We start from the raw sequence: 23,607 nt of genomic DNA on the forward strand, positions 1-23,607 counted from the left end.
CAATTACAGATCTCTTAACCTGAGCATTTCTCGTTGATCCTTTACATTCCAATTGTACTCTCCTGAATTAACGAGTGCAAAAAACTTCATTCTTCGCCTAGAAAAGAAAAATGTAGCATGTAAATTTTAGATTATTTCTAGACATTACATTGGTAATGCTGGATAGCTAGTGGTTATCTATGGAAACACCGATAAATAATATAACTACAAATCACGAATGTAACTGCTTCATGCTGTGTTAGCAGTATTAAATACAGCATTGTTAAATTGATCCAAAACTGTGCCAATTCCTCAATCCAGTGCAGATGTTCAATGGTAAATTGCCGATTTAAGTTCCACTGTGTGTATTACAAAGCATGAAAGGGAGAAATTTAGTTCAGCCTGATTCAAATCCTCTTACACTGTGGCTGCTTCTAATGCAGTTTGGGGAGGTGGGAATATTTATTCCAAGTTGACATTGATGGAATTTAATTGATGCCTTTTTAATGTACACATTGACACAGAAAACAAACTGTGAATGCAGAGTAAATCCAGCATAAATAGATATTTAAACAAAATGTTGAGAATCACATTAACACACCTTTTTTTTCCTGATCGTTCTATAGCAAACGCCTACCACTAAATTCAAATGTATTCTTTCTTTGCTTTGGAGGGAGAGCATGCTAATAGGTAGAATGTCTTTTCATGCAAATGAATTACTAGTGGCAGTATGGGGCAGGCTGGAGCTTTATGCAGAGATCACTTTAAGTGAGGTGGATTTCAGAAGAAATCGTTGTGGGAATACACTGCCAGAACTGATACTGTTGTCATTATTTCCAGTTGGAAGAACATTACCATAGCAGAAAGCTGTGCATGGAGAAAGTTGCAATTTTCAGTAGAGTGGAACTTCAATACCAGGCTTTTTTTTTAAAGCAGTAAACCATATTTGACTTCAATATTTAAACCTTAGCTTTTAGAAACATGTTGGATGGTCCAAAATGAAACTATCCAAATTTTCCATTTTCCTGATCAGTTTGTCTTTTCAGAGGCAAGGTTTGAATCAAGAAGAAGCCAGTAATTAGGCTTCAACCACCAATTGCAATATTTTGATTCAGCTGAAAGAGGCCCTTCAGCCCATTTTACCTCAGTTTTCCACATTACCTGCTGTATAATCTTTCCATTGCAGCACACAGCTGTTGGTTAAATGAGTTCAGGAAACTGACCTTACTACTCTTCCTCACAACCCATCAATATGTTCATTACCCTCTGTATAAAGAAATACTTTCTGACATCTGTCCCACATTTGCCATTCACAAGTTGGAACTTGTGTCATCTTGTCTCGTTGCCCTGGAGTATCTGAAATTATTGTGTAGGCTTTATTTTCTCCATCTCATTAAGCATCTTATTCCTCTATACAGTTCCTAGGAGATGTCCCTTTTCAAAGCTCTGGTCTTTCAAATTGTTCCATCATTCTAACACCAGGGTTCAACCAGGGAACAATCATGTTGCTCTCCTTTGTACTATCTCTGGGTTTTGGATGGTGTCTTTATGTCGTAGCGACCAGAAGTGTTCATGTAGTCTGACGAAAGCACTGAGCTGCTTCAGCATATCTTCTAAAGAATTTGAATTCCACTTATTTGGCAATAGAAGTCAGCACTCTGTTTGTTTTGTTTTCTGCTGCTAGATATTGTTTAGACATGGTGAGGGATAATTCAGTTAATACCCCTGGGTTTCTTTCAATTTTGGTCTAAAATTGGTCAAAGCCATGAGTGCAAAATAGGCTGAGAGCGAATCAGCAGCCTGTTTTACATCCCCCCCTCCCCCCACAATTTTCTTTACCATTGACTTCTACACTACTGGAATTGATCAGTTTCAATCCCATCAAACGTTACCCCACCAATGAGGGATCCCTCCCATTTTTACTTCCAATACTTGTATTTGTCCATATTGAATTTCATCTGTACTGAGCAGCAAAATTGCAAATTCTGTTTTTTTTTCAAAGATCTAGGCAGCCTCCTCTGAGGCCAGATTCTCCACCCATCCCCACCTGCCTTGCAAATTACTTTTCATTGACGCAGGAAACCCAGGTCATTTATGTCGACCAGGAACAGGACCAGTTCCAGTACAGACCTGTGGGGATGAGGTACTGTACTCAATTCTTCCTTGATTTTGACCTAGCACCCCTTGCACCTACCTACCTCTACTTCCTTCCTTTTATCCAGTTACTAATTAACAACCATAACTTTACCTTGATAATCATTGCCCTTAGTTTGTTGAAAAAAAGTCTTATCAAATACTATTTCAAAAGCCTTCTGCAGCCAAAGGACTGCACACTCAACCAGTACTTTCTAATAACGTAAGCATTATAAATTAATTTTATGGACATTGGCAGACCAAATAGCAATGATTCATCATTATTTCTGTTATGTCCTTTGGTTACGCTTATTTAGAGCTATATGAGTATAAAAACAACGTGAACATTTGCAAACTTAATAATCCATCCATAAAAAGTAAAAGCCTTTGAAGCTAAAGTTGCAGTTTAACCCATTTCTTTGGGGGAATCTGGTTGAATTTATAACTTTGGCAATAGAAAATTGTTTTGTTTCCCCTCAGATCAAGCATGAATTCATTCCCTGTATTTGATTGCTTTTAGAATTAAATTATGTGACCAATTGAGAAAAACTCTGCTGCAAGTGAACATTAATAGACCACATCTGGAAAAGCAATCAAAAGGTCTGAAACAATAACTATCCCATGAAATCAGTCAGTGAGAATTCTCCATTGCCACAAAAACCTTGCTCTTCTTTATTGGCACATCTACTGCTGAGTTAATGCCTGTAATTTTAGCTCCAAGGGTTGTACTAAATCCAAGATTTAGGCTGCACTGTTTAAAATCTTCTCAAAGATCTAATTTAGTCATATGTCAGGAGCTTGTTGAATCATTCTAGGTTTTCAGACTACATTACAGTATCCAGTATAAGCTGTAAATCCTGTATTTTACATGTAAAAGCACAAGCCAGATCCAGAAGCTTGCACTATTTGTCAGTAAAGATATGACTAGTGCTACAGACCTAAAATAAGGTTTAATGTTGGTTTTCCTTGAAGCATGGGTAAGATTTGCCAGTTTTACTTACATATTTATATATTTGATGTTGTTTATTCTCTAATTCTTTACAGCTATTTTCCTGCTGCCACAGGTCATAATTCATTTATAGCCAAGAGAATAAGTAGGCAGTCTGCTCCCAGACATTTACCAGTGCTATTCTGAATTGGCTACCAGGGAATTAATGAGAATGGATAGATTTTACATAAACCAATATGGACCTGGGGATTTAAAGAAAGATTGCACACATCAGAAGCAAGGATCATCATATATGGGCCTATTTTACATTCGGGCAAGTATAACTGGGTCCAGTTTCACACATGTGCAGCCCTTGATCCTCCAGGCAGCAAGAGTATGGTGGCAGGTGCTTTTCCCAGTTGATGGGAGGAAGAGGCCAGCAAGTTTCACCAAGAAGGCGTGGCTGGAAGTCGCAGAGGAAGTTTGCAACTGTGGGGTGGTTGCATGGACACGGTTGCAGTGCTGCAAACAAATCAATGACCTGTTGCAATCTGGAAAGGTGAGTTGACCTCGTTACCAAGCTCGCAACCCTGGATGTCACAAAAGGCACCAATGAAATGTCAGACGAGGTTGAGAACGCAGGCAACGAGCATGATCAGGCCCCAGTGTTCACAGCAAGACGCATAGTCACCTCATATCACAGGCCACTGGTCATTCAGCGTTGACTGCTGCATTGCCAACACTAAATGGCCCTCTGCAGCAGGCCTCCCAATGGCGCAATGCTGGACCTTGAAACCGGCATAGAATAATGAGTGCAACTGGACTATGAGAGACCAATGACTTTGTATATGCCTGTATTTGCAGGAGAAGCGAGCTCACAATGCCAGACAGTGGAGAATAACTGGAGGTGGATTGCAATTGTTTGCTGTACTGACACTGATGGAGGAGGAGGAAATGGAGTGAGGAGGGGTTTTAGCAGGGCAGCCTATCACTGAGGGTGAGGCGGGTGTGGAGCTCATAGACAGTGAGTAACGTCATGGAGTCGTCCATTGAGCTTTATGCCAGGCGCCACCTATGGTGCACCTGTGGCCATTGATGAACACAGGGCGTTCCAGATGCATGACAGACAGGAGTTGGTGGAAAGCACAGCGCCATAACTTTACTCTTGTCTCTTTCACAGGTCAAGTAGCAGATGAGGCCCCAACAACGGTAGAGGAACCACATGAGACCTCAGAAGAGGAGCCACCATCTGAAGAGAAAGCATCACATCACTTTATTACACTCTCCACCAGCGGAGATACATGCATGTCAGTAGCACGGGTTAGAAAGGGTGGCATCAGCTGGTGAGCACAGTACAGAATCACATGGGCAGCTGACTGAGGCAGTGACAGCTGCAGCCGCCCTCCATTGGAGGACTGAGGAAAAGCCCAGTGACGCTCAGCTTCACCAACAAATCAGCAGATGCTGGAGCAGCAACATGAAATATGTGGACATCTGCCAGAGTTCCCAGCGCTATTCACCTCCATGCGCGGATGATGGAGGAGTCCATCCATGACATGAGTGGTGGCATGCCTCTGGCTTATGAGAGCATGGCCTCCTCTACTGCGACAGTGGTGACCCTCATGGAGAGTCACATGCAGCAAACCACACAGTGGATCCAGGAGGCCTGTGCTGACATGCGTACCATCGCCTTATCCATTGCTCTGTGGAGTGATGGGTGGGCATGATGGGCCTGAGATGCTTGGACCCCTCGCCAGGGGCTCAAACACTTCAGGAGCAAGGAAGGACAGGCGGGCCTTGAAAGGGTGGTGGAGAGGCTGCCTGAAGCCCTTGGGGGCTCCTCACAGGGCACTCCTGGCATCGATGGCAGCTCCTTGGTCCCTTTGACAGTTATACCAATGCTTCATGAAGTTTCTATGACGGAAGGGATGACTGTACAGATGCAGGTGGTCCGCCCGCGTGTACCGCCCAGAGGATGTCCACTGTGGTCATCTAAAATATCAGAGCAAAAAGGCAAGCAGCCTGCCTCCACTTCAGTTGCACATGATGGGCCAGCACAACATAGGAGCACTCGTAAGCGTTCGCATAAAACCACCTAGTTGCACTTGGGTCTCACCAGGTGATAGTTTATTGTGTAACATCAAAGATTTTGCTCAATGTGTCACATTAAAAGGCATATTTTGTTTCCACTAATGTTTTGAGTGCTCATTTCTGCAATGTTGGGCTGTTACTAGCTAGTGAGCTCTTGAGAAAGAGGTAAGGAGAAGGTCTACACCACATGAAGCCAATACTGAATAATGTCCTGATGTCCTGCCGTGGCGGACCAACTAAGATAGTAAGGGCAACCAAGGAAAGGCCAACAAGGCTGTGTGAGGGAGAAGAGTGAAGTGCTTACATAGGCATTTAAGATAGGCTTAGGAGAAATGTGTCTGTATGAGTGATTTGTGTGACTCCCTGGCACACATGTCGATGCCACTTGGCATAGGCCCCTTGGGTGCATTGCCTTTGTCCTCCTGGTCTTGAGCCCTCTCCAGATTATCCTCAGAGGAAATGGCTGCACGCTTAAAGAGATCCTCATTCTCCAAGGCTGCACCCCTCTGGAGTGCACAGCAAACCCCAATGATACATGAGCCCCCTGATAGTGTGCACTGCAGGGCTCCCTCAGATCTATCCAGGCACTGGAACCTCATTTTCAGAAGGCCTATGGCCTGCTCAGTTGTTGCCCTTGTGGTCGTGTGGCACCAGTTGTAGGTGTCCCTGCCTCTGGGGTTCTGTTGGGGTTCTGCACAGGAGTAAGGATCTATGTTTTCAGAGCGAAGCCCTGCTCACCTAGTATCCATTCACCGAGTCATTCGGGTAGCCTAAAAAGCTGAAGCACCTGGGACTGTCTCAGGATGTAAGAGTCTTGACAGATTCCCAGGAACCTTGTATACACCTGCAGTATCTGTTTGCGATGGTTGCATACCAGGCGTACATTCAGCGAGTGGAAACCCTTCCGGTTAATGAAGGTTCCTGGCTGATCTACAGAAGCCTTGATGGCCACTGCATGCAGTCAATTACTCTCTGCCCCTAGAGGAATCCAGTGATGGCCCTGAATCCAACCACTCTCTCAACCTGACTGGCTTGACCTGTGTGAAAGCCTATGGTACAAGGGATCTGTTACCAGCTTGATGCTGTCATGGGCTGCTGACTGGGAGATCCCACAGATGTCCAGAGGATCCCTGGAATGAACCTGCGGCGCAAAAGTTGGCCTTTAGCACCATGGCAATGGGTGATCACCATATTCCCACTGGCCTCAATTCCTCCTCCAGTATTGCGCACAGCTCCAACACCACCCTGACAGCTGCAGTCTTCATAGACACTGATGCTTCAACATCTCCCTGTAGCTGAGTCTTTGCCAGTAAATCCTTTCAGTTGGGTACTATGTTTTGCGACCATGAGTCTCTAATCGTAGCAGTCTCTGCTCTCCTCGTCCGTGTCCCCTTTCACCCTTATGAACCTGCTGCTCCTCTGGATGTTGCAGCCCAGCTCCTTGTGGCTGCGCCTGTCTTTGTATCGCTCTCTCTCTCTCAATTTCCTCCTCAGTGGAGGAGTCAAATTCTGAGTGTATGAGACTCATTGCTAATTGTTGTGCTCAGGTCTCAAAGTCTCTCAATCTCATAACTTTGCACGTATGAATTGCACATCAGAGAGAGCCTTCCCAGAAACTGCCTCTAATGTGTGTGCCCACTTTGCACTACCTCCAACTTCTCTCTCCTTCTTTTAATGCCTCTCACCCTTCCTATGTTGAAATGCTGCTGTTGTCAATGGCTTCCACCTTCAGCCACTACTCGCTGAGCTCTTGCCTCCTTATAGCTGGTGAGCTGCTGAAACTCTGTGGATCCCGTGTGCCACAATAAAATTTAAAAACCTCCTCAAAATAGCATTCAGTGGGTGTCTTAACAGGTTTAATTGCCTGCCTGCATGATCCTCACCCCAACACCTAACCACCTCAGGTTAAATCGGTCAACAGCAGGAACACATCTGGGTTCCATTCTGATGCGTTCCACCAATCCCATCGCCCCAGGGCTGGTAAAATTCAGCTCAAAATAGCTAGGGTTAATTTGGATATTTGGTTCAATTTGAGAACCTTTGAGTTTTGAATTTAGTTTAACTAATAAATGTACCATAAAGGTTTCGTCAGCTTAATCATGCAATAGTTAGTACATTGTGCAGGTTGCACTTTAGCTGTAAAAAAGCAAAGATATAGTAACTTGGACAACAGTCACATCTGTGCAAGTTCAACGAAGGTGAGTAGAGCCGTTACCCTTTTAACCATTTAAATCTTTTCATTTAGTCTTGCTTTTCATTTCTCCCTTCACAGTTGGATGTCCCTGACTTACTCTGTGCTAATGAGGCACTGTTTTGATGTACTTTGACCTTGATATACCACAGTTTTACAAATGTTTACTTTGTTTGTGACGTTAGTCATTTTAAATATTTTCCAGTTAAGTGCTTGGAAGGGAGAACTTGCACTAATATAGTACCTTTAAAGTTTGGATTCTGCTCCAGATATTCATGCTATAAAATTGCCACGTGATATAAGTTTAAAAATAGTTTAGTTCAATTGACTCATGGAATGTATAACCCACATTGGTCCTTTTCAGAATCTGTTTGCATGCCTTACAACCACTAGGAGGCCGATTCCTTCATTAATTTTAATACCCCATATGCTGTTAAAAAAGTATACGAGATCCTTGGCTTTATTAATAGAATAGAGTATGAAAGCAAGGAAGTTGTACTAAACCTTTATAAAAATACAGGTTAGGCCTCAGCTGGAGTGTTATTTTCAATTCTGGGCACTACTGTTTAGAAGGATTAGATTAGCTTCGAGATACAGCACTGAAACAGGCCCTTCGGCCCACCGAGTCTGTGCCGAACATCAACCACCCATTTATACTAATCCTACACTAATCCCATAGCCCTACCAAACATCCCCACCTGTCCCTATATTTCCCTACCACCTACTTACACAAGTGACAATTTATAATGGCCAATTTACCTATCAACCTGCAAGTCTTTTGGCTTGTGGGAGGAAACCGGAGCACCCGGAGAAAACCCACGCAGACACAGGGAGAACTTGCAAACTCCACACAGGCAGTATCCGGAATCGAACCCGGGTGCCTGGAGCTGTGAGGCTGCAGTGCTAACCACTGCGCCACTGTGCCGCCCGTTAAGGCCGGATGTTAAGGCCTTAGAGAGATTGCAGAAGGGAACTGTACGAGGGTTGAGAGACTTCAGTTATGTGGAGAGACTGAAGAAGGTGGGGTTGTTCTCCTTAGAGCAGAAAAGGTTAAGAGGGGATTTGATAGAAAAATCATGAATGGTTTTGAAACTGTTTCCAGTGGCACAATGGTCAATAACCAGATACCACAGATTTAAGCTAATTGGCAAAAGAACCAGAAGCGACATGAGGAAACTTTTTTTTAAAAAGTGAGATGTTGTGATCTGAAATGCACTGCTTCAAATGGTGTTGGAAGCAAATTCAATAATAACATTTAAAAAGGCAAAAGGGAAAAAAATTATAGGTCTCTGGAGAAAGAGCAGGGAAGAGAGATTAATTGGATAGCTTACCAAAGAGCTGACACAGACACGATGGGTCGCATGACCTCTTTCTGTGCTGTATCATTCTATGATTTGATGATCGGTGTTAATTGGTGTAAAAGCTAGCATAATACAATGGATAAAGTGATATAAAAGCTTCTCCACTTTTTCCTTTCACTCTTCACCAAAAGTAATACTCACCACATAGTAGCTTAGTTTAGCACATAACTATCAGTCACTAGAATCATAGAGATTTACACCACAAAAGGCATTTAGCCATCATCTCTGCGCTGCCTCTTTGTTGGAGCAACAAAAGATAATACCACTCCCTTGCTCTCTCCTCACTGTCCTGTCTCTTCCTTGGCTTCAAATTTTTCTCTATCCCTCCTTTAAAGGATGCAATGGTGTCTGTCTCAGCCATCCCCTGTGACAAATCATTCCAGGCTCCAACAGCCCTTTGTGCAAAGAAATTTCATGTAACATCTTTCCTCCTTTTTCAGTTGGAAGAGTTTGAGATAAACATCTGAAACTGTATTGCACTGCATTGCAAGTGTTCTAACTGTTAACAGTCTGTGTACAGATCCAGGGGATTGTGCAATAATGTAAACTAAGTGGTAGTGAGTTGCAGTCTGTTTTACAGCTGCCCCAGTTTTCACTTCCATTGAAGTCAATGTAAATAAAAATCAGGAGCGATGTAAAACAGGCTGCTGACTGGCTATCATCCATTTTACACAGTCAAAATCTATCCCCATGTGCCCCTGTATATTAAGAGGAAGAATGAAACAGCATTTCTGTTATAAGCTCCATTTGCTAAATTGAATATAGTTTCATTGCTAAGATAAATGTATTTTAAATTTATATTACTTCTAATATTGTAAATATATACGCACTTACAGTTTCTCAATTATTTGCATTTCAAAATCTTTTTAATGTTATTTTATAATTTCAAAAATGTTGTTTGCATTTCTAATTTTGAAAATTGTAACAGGTTTTGGGAAATGTGTGGAAGCACAGATCCTGTTCAAGTTGTAGTCTGATCCAAATAAAGGCTGTTAAAATTTCTGCAGTGTTTCTTCAAAGGTTAATTTTAACTCATCAGTTGGAATCAAGAATCTCTGTATAAGCTATAAGAACAGGTGGGGGCAACTACCTGCTCCATTCTCCACCAACTCTAACCAACATCCAAGACCCCAAGAAATCAAAAAATGTTATAACTTCTGCTAGGGCAACTTATATAATAAGATTTTTTTTCAGATAAACAGAGAGATGACTGTTGTATTGAAATATAAAAATGGATTGAAACCTACTCAAAGTAGAGTGTCAGATCAGTTGCTAATATTGACTGTTTCAAAAGTTGCATGATGTCACTGTACACCCTGGAGGACAGACTTGCAAAGATATTGTGCCCCTGTAAGGAGGGAAAGAAAAAATTGTAGTTAAAAATATTAAAGTATATATTAGAAACTGAGAAAGATAATTTTAGATATTTCCCAACTACTACTTGGTTCAAGTGCTTTTCTTTGTTTTAGTTACCAGACTCATTTATTATATGTAGCATAATCCCAACTGTTTGAAATGGAACTCATTAGGTCCAACATAATATCCAAAATTCTTTTGCAAATGCCTTGATTACAATGCAGCCAGTTTACTGGCCAAATAAAAACAAGAAACGTTGGAAATACTCAGCAGATCTGGCAGCATCTGTGGAGAGAGAAGCAGAGTTAACGTTTCAGGGCAGTGACCCTTCTTCAGAACTGGCAGATATAAGAAATGTAAAAGATTTTAAGCAAGTAAAGCGGGGGTGGGGCAAGAGATAACAAAAGAGGTGTTGATAGGACAAGGTCACAGAATAGCTGACCAGAAGGTCATGGAGCAAAGGCAAACAATATGTTAATGGTGTGCTGAAAGACAAAGCATTAGTACAGATAGGGTGTTAATGGACTGTAAACTGAACAGCCACATGCATAAACATGAAAGAAAACACAGTGGGTAGGCACAGTAGAAACAAACTGAACAAACTAAAATAAAATAAACACAAAAAATATGAAGAAGAAAAAAGAACTAAAAATAAAAGTAAAATGAGGGGCCTGTCATGCTCTGAAATTATTGAACTCAATGTTCAGTCAATGTTCACTGGCCAGCTGAGCTGATTTTTATTGACCCAAAAATTCCCGTAACTGGTGTCTGAATGGTGCCTGCCAATGATTAGATTTGCCCTTGCCCATATAATGTCGACAATATTTTGCCCTGCGGGTTGCTGGAAGTGTGAGATGGAAACAAGTCCTGAGACTGAATAGGGAAAGCAACTGTGTATTACCTTGAGTAAGGACGTGTAATTTAGAATGGTAAATTCAATGTCAAAACAGGTATAAAAAGAGAGGGAAAGAAAGAATGCACTGAGAGAGAGAAAAGGGGAAACAGAAAAGGAAAAGTAAAAAATATTTAAAATTTAAAATTTTACATTTTTAAATCTTCTGTTAAAAACAATTAAAACCTGAAAGAATGAGACTGTACACTTGTAACATTTAATATTCAGTGCCATTGCAGTTGACTGGCAGTAATAAACAGTTACCACATTGTTAAAAAGGTATTTAGACTTGAAATGATTAGACTTAACTTTTTGTGGGGTGTTTACTTCACAGTTACAAAGAAGAGAACAAAAAACAGTACAGCACAGGAACAGGCCATTCGGACCTCCAAGCCTGCACTGATCTTGATGCCTGCCTAAACTAAAACCTTCTGCACTTCCGGGGACCGTATCCCTCTATTCCCATCCTATTCATGTATTTGTCAAGATGCCTCTTAAACGTCGCTATCGTACCTGCTTCCACCACCTCCCCCGGCAGCAAGTTCCAGGCACTCACCACCCTCTGTGTAAAGAACTTGCCTCGCACATCCCCTCTAAACTTTGCCCCTCTCACCTTAAACCTATGTCCCCTAGTAACTGACTCTTCCACCCTGGGAAAAAGCTTCTGACTATCCACTCTGTCCATGCCGCTCATAACTTTGTAAACCTCTATCATGTCGCCCCTCCACCTCCGTCGTTCCAGTGAAAACAATCCGAGTTTATCCAACCTCTCCTCTTAGCTAATGCCCTCCAGACCAGGCAACATCCTGGTAAACTTCTTCTGTACCCTCGCCAAAGCCTCCACGTCCTTCTGGTAGTGTGGCGACCAGAATTGCACGCAATATTCTAAGTGTGGCCTAACTAAAGTTCTGTACGACTGCAGCATGACTTGCCAATTTTTATACTCTATGTCCCGGCCGATGAAGGCAAGCATGTCGTATGCCTTCTTGACTACCTTATCCACCTGCGTTGCCACTTTCAGTGATCTGTGGACCTGTACGCCCAGATCTCTCTGCTTGTCAATACTCCTAAGGGTTCCGCCATTTACTGTATACTTCCCACCTGCATTAGACCTTCCAAAATGCATTACCTCACATTTGTCCAGATTAAACTCCATCTGCCATTTCTCCGCCCAAGTCTCCAACCGATCTATATCCTGCTGTATCCTCTGACAATCCTCATCACTATCCGCAACTCCTCCAACCTTTGTGTCGTCCGCAAACTTACTAATCAGACCAGTTACAGTGCATGTACATGAATTTCATGCTCCTCAATGCATTTGAAATGGGGAGCCAGATAGCGAATTGCCGTTTCTCACAAAGCTAACAGCGAAGCGGCGCATCCCCAACAGCAACGTCTTGACTTCCACATTGAATCACACATCAGTTCTCGCCTGAAGTTGCTGTGGCAATTGTTACTAGCATCATTGTTATTTTGACAGCAAATGTGGGCCATTACAGTTTATGAACCACAAATATTCTTTCAGTTAAATTAGTTATCAATAAAGACATAAGGAAAAAATGTGGATTCACAGCCCAAATCATCAGAACATTCAGTCACTGTTTCCTGCTCATTACTTCTTTAGTCTGTGGCTTCTGTACCTTGCAGGATTGATTATAAAAAAACTTTGCTGTAAAATTAAATTTTATCACCACAAACTGTAACCAAAACATATTATTTACTTGATTATTAATGGTTAATTGTTCCAGAAGAGGTTTAATTTAAGATGTTAATCTCAATGGTTGTTATCGAAACGTGCATTTAATTTCAAAATTCAGAACACAATTTAATATTTTTCTGATGTGAGGAAAAATTCATTTTCATTCCGAATACGTTTGAAATGGTAGTGAAATTCAAAGTGTTCTTTGGCAGACTTTGTTGTTTTATTCAAATACCAAAGGAAGGGTAATGCTAAAATTACTGCTATGGGAACTGAGTAACATGGAAGCTTGAAGAATTACATTTTCTATAGCTATCATAATATCACAGAACCCTTTCTAGTCCTAGTATGGTTTCTGTGGAGTCAGTTGGCTGGAAGGAGAATGTTTGAAATAAAAACAAGAAATGCTGGAACCACTCAGCAGGTCTGGCAGCATCTGTGAAAAGAGAAGCAGAGTTAACGTTTCGGGTCAGTGACCCTTCTTCGGAGAATGTTTGATATGTCTTTCAGAGTCTATGTGGATTTTTACATTGATGGTTAACAAAGTAAACCTATTGAAATGCAGTATTCTGTAATCTTCAGGCTCTGGTATACATTTTACATCTATATGATAAATACAGTACAAAATAGATTTTTAATCTAAATGGGAGATGAGAGAGCATATAATGGTCCAGTTGCAGATCCAGAGTGTGAAAAGGAATGGCATTGTGCGTTAACATGTCTGAGCTGTTAAGGCATCTGACATTTATGGGTATTCACCACATACTCAGCTGACTGATTTAGTCTCGGCTTGCATTGACTTTGATCAACTTACTCAGTGAATTTTCAAGTTTCTTTCTTCTACCAAATTATCCCAGTGCAGCAAACTACTTCCAGAAGAGTAGAAGTTGGGCTCTGCTGCATTCCCTTGCAACTTAGTAGTACAATGATTTGTTGATATTACAATTTCAACACTGAAATTTTTTTTAACTACAACACATGAGCAATTTTTTAAAGCTGGAAAGCCTTTTTAGAAGAGTTTTTAACAGTAGTGTTTTTTGAATTTATGCTTTAAACTTTCTCCCTGTTTTTTGCCCTTTAGCTCGGCCTCGAGATTACAAAAAAAGTAGAACATGTACTCAGTAATGTGTGTAACTGTTGTGTCTTGTCCAGTAATGTGCATTCCAATCAATTTATTTTTGACTGTTTCCTCCCCTCCTTTCCAAATGTGCTGACTGTAGCTGGGTAGTTCCACATGTTCTTACAGCCCTCTAGCACCTTATCCAAGAGACCATTATTCATTTGTGACCCCAGACAGGAATGTCCGGAGACTCGCTCATCTTGGATGGATGGTATCATTAGTGAGCCCAATCCTGTTCTCACCAGATGTCCACACATAGGTACTACATCATGATCAGGAATGGGGTCTCTGCCTCATTATTCCCTCATTAAACTCAAAGGTGCTAAGGCCACTTGCAGTTCCCCAGCTATCACTCCAGCTGCGATAAAATAACCAAAGATCCTGAAATCTTTTGATCTGTATGGCTTAGTGCTTCATCAAGCTGTGTCTTCATCTATAATCCACTGAAAAAACCCAGCTATTCTAATTTAAAGGGTACTCATTGAACAATAAGCAAATAACATAATATTAAACTTAATTTAATACATTTTTCTTTTTGATGCCCTTCAAGTTTCTGGTGAATGGAACGCTTCCAATTTCAGGCACCCAGTGTCAAAATTGCACGCCACTCTTGAGCATGGCTACCCGACCCGAACTCGACAGGACCCGACGACACGTGTCGGGTTTGGGTCAGGTCGGGTCACTCTTCCGGGTTGGGCATTCGGGCTCGGGTCGGGTCGGGTCGGGCCGGTCGGACACGCTCTATCACCACCTCAGGTACGTGGCTCCAATCTTAATGTACTTTTTAAACAACCTTTCAAGTCCAGTTACAGTTTTTGTTGCTTATCTGCACAAGCTTAAAAAGTGAAAAACGGAAGCTAAGTTAACTGAACATTCCGGTAGTCGGGTTGGGTCGGGTCGGGTCGGGCATGGGGAAAAATGAAAGGACTCAGACCGGGTCGGGCTCGGGTCGGATGTGGTTCTGTCGGGCTTGAGTTGGGTTTTATTTGCAGACCTGAGATGGCCTTTATGTCACTCGACTGTTTAAGAAAGGTGAGACAGGGAAAACAGGGAATTATAGACCAATTAGCTTAAGATCTGTTGTCAGGAAATTACAAGAGTCCATTATTAAGAATACTGTGACTGAACAGCTTGAAAATTTTCAGCTCATCAGAGCATGCTGGCATGGATTTGTAAAGGGTAGATCATGCTGATGAATCGGATTAAATTTTTTTGAAGAGGTGATGATGCTATTGATCAAAGGAATGTCTTTGGATATTATTTATATGGATTTCGAGAAGGGACTGTTAGCTAAAGTTGAAGCTCAAGGAATTGAAGGCAAGTTATTGAACTGGTTAGGAAATTGGTGAGCAGCAAGAGACAAATACAAAAAGATATAAGTAGATTAAATGAATGGGCAAATTTTGTTGCCCCACCTCTGGGAGCGGCAGCAGGCGTAGAAACTGGCGGCCGGCATGCACGCTACACACCACACCGCTGCGATCTTGAGCCCAGTGGCTCATTAGAATATACAAAGTGGCTGCCCCGCCCCCCCATCACGTTGTGGGGGTGGCCTTGGCAACGCCATGAACGGTGTCAGCTGTCTCTGCGCTGGTGCTGGCGCTATTTTTAAAGGGCTGCCAGCCCTGCTTGGAGAATGCAGAATTGCCCCAGTTCCCGCCCCCCCCAACTACAGTGAAAATAAATGCTTGCCGTGTCCCCTCTGCTCCACTAAAATTGCAGCATTCACCCTGTCTTCCCCACGCTCCCCCCGCCACTACCACCTCCTGCACCCACCCCCCCGCCACACTACACTTCAAATAATGAGATCCCCCCTTCCCCACCTCGGTGTTGCAAGCTTTCACTGGACAGGAAAGTGAAGGCGCGTGAGTGCCGCCCGTCGCGCTGAAGATCCGGAACCGCATGTAAGATCGCTGCAGATTCGATTTTAATTCATGCAAACATCTCATTTAAATATTTAAAGTCAGGTCCCATTGCAGAGCGGTGGAGGGCCTGCCACAGAACCTCCCCGCCGCTGGAATGATTGGGCCTGGCATTCCCGGCATTGGGTTCCGCGGTGTGCCGCTGCCACTCTGATCGTATGGGGACCACCCCCAACCCCCAGCCACGGAACCCGACATTGGGAGCTGAACAAAATTCAGCCCAAAGAGTAGGCATAGTGGGCATGTAGTCAAATTGGAGAGTGTGACTACTGGTGTCCGGCAAGGATCTGTATTGGGCTCTCAATTATTCACTGTATTTAGTAATGATTTAAATTATGCGATAGAATGCTACATATTCAAGTTTGCTGATGACACAAAGATAGGTGGCATTGCACGCTGTGTAGTTGGAGGCATAAAATACATAAAGATATAAGCAGATTAAGTGAATGGGCAAATCTGCAACAAATGAATTTTGATTTAGGCAAATGTGAGGTCATTCACTTTGATTTATAAAAGATAGAACAGGATACTTTCTAAATGGTGAAAAGCTAGAATCATAGGAGGTTTAAAGAGATTTGGGGGTCCACATACATAAGTTAAAGTGCCATGGTCTGTGCTCTACGGGCTTTTCCCAGGGACGCACACCGAGATAAACATCAACTGCTGCTGGAGGACCATCAACTCGGTGAAAGACGCACTTTGGTCTCCCCGAAACTTGCTTGTCTTCCAGAGCAAAGAGTTGTCCAAGACCGAGTGTTGCAGACTAGCACATTCCAAGGCCCAGGACTACGTGCTGAGGGACGCACTAAAGCATGGGGCAGCCGCCGCAAAGGCTCAATGGGGAAAGGCCACTGTGTAAGATCCTCCCGCCATAGTATACTGAGGGTCTGGAACCCATGTAAAACTCCTTGGGCTGTATGCACCAAAATGTTTTTTGCTATGTAATGTACATTGTATTTAAAATGAAATGGCAAGAATTGTGAGGCACTTCATGTTTTCTGTATCGAAGAAATCTGATCTCTATTGTACTTCCCGAAATGTGAAATTTGAACTGTTTTGAACTAGTTGTAATGTATTTTTGCAAATTTTTATGAAAAAAGTATATTTTTGGAAAAAAATAGGTTAAAGTGCCATGGTAAGGTACGGAACATAATCAAAAGGCTAATGGAATTCTGGTCTTTATATCTAGAGGACTAGAATACAATGGGGGTAGAAGTCATGCTTTAGCTATACAAGCCATGGTTAGACCATACCTGGTGAACTGTGAACAGTTCTGGACACGATAACTTAGGAAGGATATATTAACCTTAGAAGGAGTGCAACGTACATTAACCAGAATGATACCTGGATTCCAAGGGTTAAATTAGCAGGAGAAATTACACAAACTAGGGCTGTATTCCCTGGAGATTACACAAATAGGGTTATATTCCCTGGACTATAAAAGGTTCAGGGATGATTTGATTGAAGTTTTCACAATATTAAGGGGAATTGATAGGATAGGTAGAAACTATTTCCACTGTTTGGAGAGTCTAGGATTAGGGGTCATAGCCTAAAAATTAGAGGCAAGCTTTGAAGGAGTGAAGTTAGGAAACACTTTTACATGCAAAGGGTGATCGAAGTTTGGAATTCTCTTCCGCAAACAGTAATTGATGCTTGGTCAATTATTAATTTTAAATCTGAGATTGATAAATTTTTGTTAGCAAAGGTATTAAGAGATACAGGATAAAGGAGGGTGTATGGAGTTATGTCAAAGATTAGCCATGATCTCATTGAATGGCAGAACATACTCGAGGGGCTAAATCCCCACTCCTGTTCGTATTTGATTGTGCCTTCATGAAACAGCTTATTAGTGAGTACTATGGATATAAGGACACATGTGAGCTCTTATAGTTTTAAAATAACATTTTCTATATACTCAGAATTAGGAAGGTACTGAGTGATGGGCAGTATGCTTTTGTTCAATCCTTCATGGTGACTGCAGTATAATATTCATTTTTCTTCTCTGCTTTTATGACTTCCAGTGAATGTTCTGTATATCTAGGTATTAAGATATATACCAAGTCTAGACAAAGAATTCTTATTGTAAAATTTTGTTACACATATTTGAAATCAATGGTCATCTCAGTCTTTGGAACATGATTTGTTGACATTTCTCTATCACCTTGCATGCTTCCCCACAAGAGAATTTAATCAGGCTGGAAGGAATATCACTTCAGTGATCATGGAACAGATTATTAAATGTAGCTTTGGCCATGCTTTACCTCTCATTAGAACTGTACAGTATCCTGAAAGAATACACTTCGTTTAAACATTATATTGGGATTTTAGATAGGAGGAAATAGCTGAACTGCAGTACCTCACTCTGAAGAATCATAACTGCATGATTGAAATGATGAAGTTCTAGAGTAGCTGAGGTGCCATACAGCTCTGCCAAGGCAGACCCACTCCTACAGGAAGAAAAAGATTTTAAAAAATCAGAATGAATATATCATTTCCTCACTTTCAAAATTAAACTTTCTCCCTTCCAGAATGAATTCTCCTGTGTTCCTTTACTGTTAGGTTTACTGGTTGGTTCTTAAAAGTTTTGTAGGTGAAAAAGAGACTAAGTGTAACTTACTGCTGTTAACTGAGCGTAATGACCTGGCTGCATTTCCAAAACAATTGTTAATATTTTGAACAGATGCTTAGAGTGACTCATTACCAAGCCTATTGAATCTGATTTGGAAGGCAAACAGATGCAATAACAAAAGCTTTGACAAAATGAAAAATGTTTAATCTTCTTAAATGTTGATTTGGATAAAGCATTTATGTGATTTTAGATCAAATTCCTACTTTAATATTTGAAATTATTCAGTGTTGCTGATGGGATAGTTTCAGTTATCATGCACTTTGCTGGATGGTGCATAATACATAGAGAGGGAGCCATGATTTCTATAAATAAAATGTGGTAACACCCATAATAAATTAATTTGCACTTTTATAGTGGGATATGGGTAAAAGAAATTGAACTTTTGAAATTAGTTAGTCTCAAAAGCTGTAGTGCCTGGTGGGTTACCTGAAAGTAACTTCACATTTACAAAGTCTGCTTCCCTTAGAGTATGTGTTTTAACCCAACTGGCCAAGAATCACTGATCTATATTGCCAGTTTCTTCCTAACTGAAGCTATAAATATTTGCTAAATAAAATTAATATCAATTTAGAGGGTAAAAAACAAAACTGAATAAAGGAAGAGCAAAGTTACTTCTAAATTATTTTCATTGTGTATGTGTTGGTTATGGGCAGAGATCAACAACTGTGCTGTTTAAAAATGATTCTTAGTAAAAGAGATAACAGTATATTTATAAGTACTTACTTTGCTTGGAAAGCATTGTTAGTGCCTCTGTGGTCCAAGTCATGACACAGGCAGCCTACCATTAGACCAAGAACTTCTGTGTCTGTTAAAAGTTCCTGAAAATCTGCAGTCTGGCAAAACAACAAATATATATGAGGCAAGGTTCACTGGCTCCATAGCTTTTGTCAGTGGTGTTGACAGAGCAAGATAAAAGTATTCACAGCAACTGAGCTCAATTATAGGAAGAAAACTTGTATCCAGTAAGCTTAATTTTACAGACTGTAATAAACTCTGACTCACAGCTCCATCTTAAGGTGGCTTTTTTAACCTTTGCTTTATTTGTATAGAAGGTGCTAGAAAAACAGGGTACAGCTCCTAAGAGCTCTAATATGGACAGTACCTGACAGGAATGATCTCACTGGCAGTAAGACTTAAAGAAATTACAGTAGATTATGAACAGATAAGTCACAAATTTTGCAGTGTCAGCCAACTTGGTTTAGCAAATGATGATTAACTGTGCATTTAAACTTCTATGTAAGAGGAAGGGTTTGAGCAATGACATTGGGTGAAAGAGCTCCATGAGAGGAGGAATGGTGAATGAAGATTTGACGCTAGCATTCTATAATACAGAATGTTGAGGTGAAGCTGCAGTAACTTGATTTGTGTTCATCCCAAAAACATGATGGAAGATATTACACCCCTGTATAATATTCTTCGGCCTCCTTATCTCGAGAGACAATGGACCACCTGAAGGTGGTCAGTGGTTTGTGAAGCAGCGCCTGGAGTGGCTATAAAGGCCAATTCTAGAGTGACAGGCTCTTCCACAGGTGCTGCAGAGAAATTTGTTTGTCGGGGCTGTTACACAGTTGGCTCTCCCCTTGCGCCTCTGTCTTTTTTCCTGCCAACTACTAAGTCTCTTCGACTCGCCACACTTTAGCCCTGCCTTTATGGCTGCCCGCCAGCTCTGGCGGACGCTGGCAACTGACTCCCACGACTTGTGATCAATGTCACAGGATTTCATGTCACGTTTGCAGACGTCTTTAAAGCGGAGACATGGACGGCCGGTGGGTCTGATACCAAAGGCGAGCTCGCTGTACAATGTGTCTTTGGGGATCCTGCCATCTTCCATGCGGCTCACATGGCCAAACCATCTCAAGTGCCGCTGACTCTGTAGTGTGTATAAGCTGAGGATGTTGGCCGCCTCGAGGACTTCTGTGTTGGAGATACGGTCCTGCCACCTGATGCCAAGCATTCTCCGGAGGCAGCGAAGATGGAATGAATTGAGACGTCGCTCTTGGCTGACATACGTTGTCCAGGCCTCGCTACCATAGAGCAAGGTACTGAGGACACAGGCCTGATACACTCGGACCTTTGTGTTCCGTGTCAGTGCGCCATTTTCCCACACTCTCTTGGCCAGTCTGGACATAGCAGTGGAAGCCTTTCCCATGCGCTTGTTGATTTCTGCATCTAGAGACAGGTTACTGGTGATAGTTGAGCCTAGGTAGGTGAACTCTTGAACCACTTCCAGAGCGTGGTCGCCAATATTGATGGATGGAGCATTTCTGACGTCCTGCCCCATGATGTTTGTTTTCTTGAGGCTGATGGTTAGGCCAAATTCATTGCAGGCAGCCGCAAACCTGTCGATGAGACTCTGCAGGCACTCTTCAGTGTGAGATGTTAAAGCAGCATCGTCAGCAAAGAGGAGTTCCCTGATGAGGACTTTCCGTACTTTGGACTTCGCTCTTAGACGGGCAAGGTTGAACAACCTGCCCCCTGATCTTGTGTGGAGGAAAATTCCTTCTTCAGAGGACCTGAACGCATGTGAAAGCAGCAGGGAGAAGAAAATCCCAAACAGTGTAGGTGCGAGAACACAGCCCTGTTTCACGCCACTCAGGATAGGAAAGGGCTCTGATGAGGAGCCACCATGTTGAATTGTGCCTTTCATATTGTCATGGAATGAGGTGATGATACTTAGTAGCTTTGGTGGGCATCCAATCTTTTCTAGTAGTCTGAAGAGACCACGTCTGCTGACGAGGTCAAAGGCTTTGGTGAGATCAATGAAAGCAATGTAGAGGGGCATCTGTTGTTCACGGCATTTCTTCTGTATCTGACGAAGGGAGAACAGCATGTCAACGGTCGGTCTCTCTGCACGAAAGCCACATTGTGCCTCAGGGTAGACGCGCTCGGCCAGCTTCTGGAGCCTGTTTAGAGCGACTCGAGCAAAGACTTTCCCCACTATGCTGAGCAGGGATATTCCACGGTAGTTGTTGCAGTCACCGCGGTCACCTTTGTTTTTATAGAGGGTGATGATATTGGCATCGCGCATGTCCTGGGGTACTGTTCCGTCATCCCAGCACAGGCATAGCAGTTCATGTAGTGCTGAGAGTATAGCAGGCTTGGCACTCTTGATTATTTCAGGGGTAATGCTGTCCTTCCCAGGGGCTTTTCCGCTGGCTAGAGAATCAATGGCGTCACTGAGTTCCAATTTGGTTGGCTGTATGTCCAGCTCATCCATGACTGGTAGAGGCTGGGCTGCATTGAGGGCAGTCTCAGTGACAACATTCTCCCAGGAGTACCGTTCTAGGTAGTGCTCAACCCAGCGGTCCATTTGTTTGCGTTGGTCAGTGATTATGTCCCCTGATTTAGATTTGAGGGGGGCGATCTTCTTGATGGTTGGCCCAAGAGCTCTCTTAATGCCATCATACATTCCTCTGATGTTTCCGGTGTCTGAGGCCAGCTGAATATGACTGCATAGGTGTTGCCAGTAGTCGTTTGCGCAGCGCCTGGCTGTTCTTTGTGCAGTGCTTCTGGCTGCTTTAAGTGCTATGGATGTTAAATCGCTGGGAGCTTTCTTGTAGTTCAACAGTGCAATGCGCTTCGCGGCTATGACAGGTTCCAGCTCTTCACTATGAGATTGAAACCAGTCTGCATTTCTCTTCGCACTTTTGCCGTAGGTGGTCAAAGCTGACTCATAGATGGCGTCTCTGATGTGGGCCCGCTTGGTCTCAGCATCCCCTGTGGGAGTGTTTTGAAGGGCTGTTACAAGTGAATTTAGACATTTTTGTAATAGCTGTGGGTGAGAAATTCTGCTCGTGTTGATGCGCGGGTGGCCCTTCTGCTTGGAATGATGCAACTTCTTTGGTCTGAGTCTAACCTTGCTGCACACCAGGGAGTGGTCGGTGTCGCAGTCCGCACTGTGGAAGCTGCGTGTGATTTGAACACTGTTTAAGGTGGCTCGCCTTGTGACAATGAGGTCTAGCTGGTGCCAACGACGGGATCTTGGGTGCCTCCATGAAACCTGATGACAGGGTTTAGTGTGAAAGAACGAGTTGGTGATGCAGAGGTTATGATAGGTACACAACTCAAGCAGTCTCTGCCCGTTCTCATTCATCCTTCCAACGCCATAGCGCCCAAGGCAGGAGGGCCATGAGTCATGGTCAGCCCCAACCCTGGTATTAAAGTTCCCCAGCAGGAATAGGTGTTCGGTGTTGGGGATGCTGCTAATGATGCTATGGAGTTCCTCGTAGAACTGATCTTTAGCTTCAGGTGGGGAGCAGAGTGTTGGAGCATAGATGCTGAGGAGGTGTACTGGACCAGAGGTGGTGAGCAGTCGGATGGACAGTATGCGTTCCGAGCCATTTGAGGGAGGCTCTATCATGCTGAGCAAGGAGTTTCTGATGGCGAAGCCCACTCCATGCTTGGTTCTTCAGGATCCCTACCCTGCCAGAGGAAGGTGAGAACCCCTGTATAATATACAGTGAATTATCTAGTAACCTACTGTAAAAAAACCTCACTATCTTCTGATGAAATTTGTGACTCTTGCCTGGGAAGTACTGTAAGCAATCTTATTGTAGGAATTTCTAGCACATTTATATCAAAATCCTTTCTTTGCTGTTTTAGCAGACGCATTTTAAAAAATAGATTAGAGGTATTTAATAGGGTGTACTAATGTTTTCTACAATAACATTGCTGACAGTAATTTCCAGACGTGTAAGACTCTGCTAATGGGAGATTACCTCTCATGTGCAAGCATAAGGGTTTGGCAAAGAAGGTGCCCTAATCTAATTGATCTCTGATGAAAAAGAACTCCCTGAACATGATCAGAACTAGAATTGTCCAACTGTAATTGAAGGCCATACCCAGCGGCGGGCGAAAAAATGGCAGCCTGCACCGCGATTCCAAGCACAGCGGCTCATTTAAATAGTCAGGGCGGGCTGACCCCCACCCCGATCACGTGGAGGGGGTGGGCTGTCCGTCCCCGGCAATGGCGACAGCTGCCTGTGCGCAGGCGCTGACGCCATTTTTAAAAGGCTGTTAGCCCTAATGGCATATTTAAAGAAAGATTTAATGGAATTAAATAAATACATTTCTTTTATCCCTCTCCCAGCCTCAATAACAATTAAATTAATTATTTGCCCTTCCGCCCCAAAACATTTACCTTTACTATCTGAACTTCCCCCCCCCCCCACAACTGCACAAACCTTAAACTATAACCCTTCCCATCATCCCCTGCACCCATGACATTAATGTGACCCCATCCCCCCCTCCCCCGCACTGAGAAACTTACCTCCTCCCGCTCCCCACCAGTGTTGTGCCTCATTTCC

General features: G+C 42.8%; 1 protein-coding gene across 1 annotated transcript in view; it reads right to left on the reverse strand.

Annotated features, from left to right (window-relative positions):
* The window catches only part of pde11a (phosphodiesterase 11a), a 362,432-nt gene that overhangs the window by 76,989 nt on the left and 261,836 nt on the right, over positions 1-23,607 (reverse strand). The window contains exons 14-17 of the mRNA XM_068034578.1: positions 19,025-19,134; positions 18,029-18,119; positions 9,931-10,031; positions 20-97 (exon numbers count right to left, since the gene is read on the reverse strand). Coding sequence (XP_067890679.1) covers positions 20-97; positions 9,931-10,031; positions 18,029-18,119; positions 19,025-19,134 — 380 coding nt within the window. The remainder of the gene's footprint in view (positions 1-19; positions 98-9,930; positions 10,032-18,028; positions 18,120-19,024; positions 19,135-23,607) is intronic.

The sequence above is a fragment of the Heterodontus francisci genome, chromosome 7 (assembly GCF_036365525.1).
Source record: "Heterodontus francisci isolate sHetFra1 chromosome 7, sHetFra1.hap1, whole genome shotgun sequence".
Taxonomy (NCBI): domain Eukaryota; kingdom Metazoa; phylum Chordata; class Chondrichthyes; order Heterodontiformes; family Heterodontidae; genus Heterodontus; species Heterodontus francisci.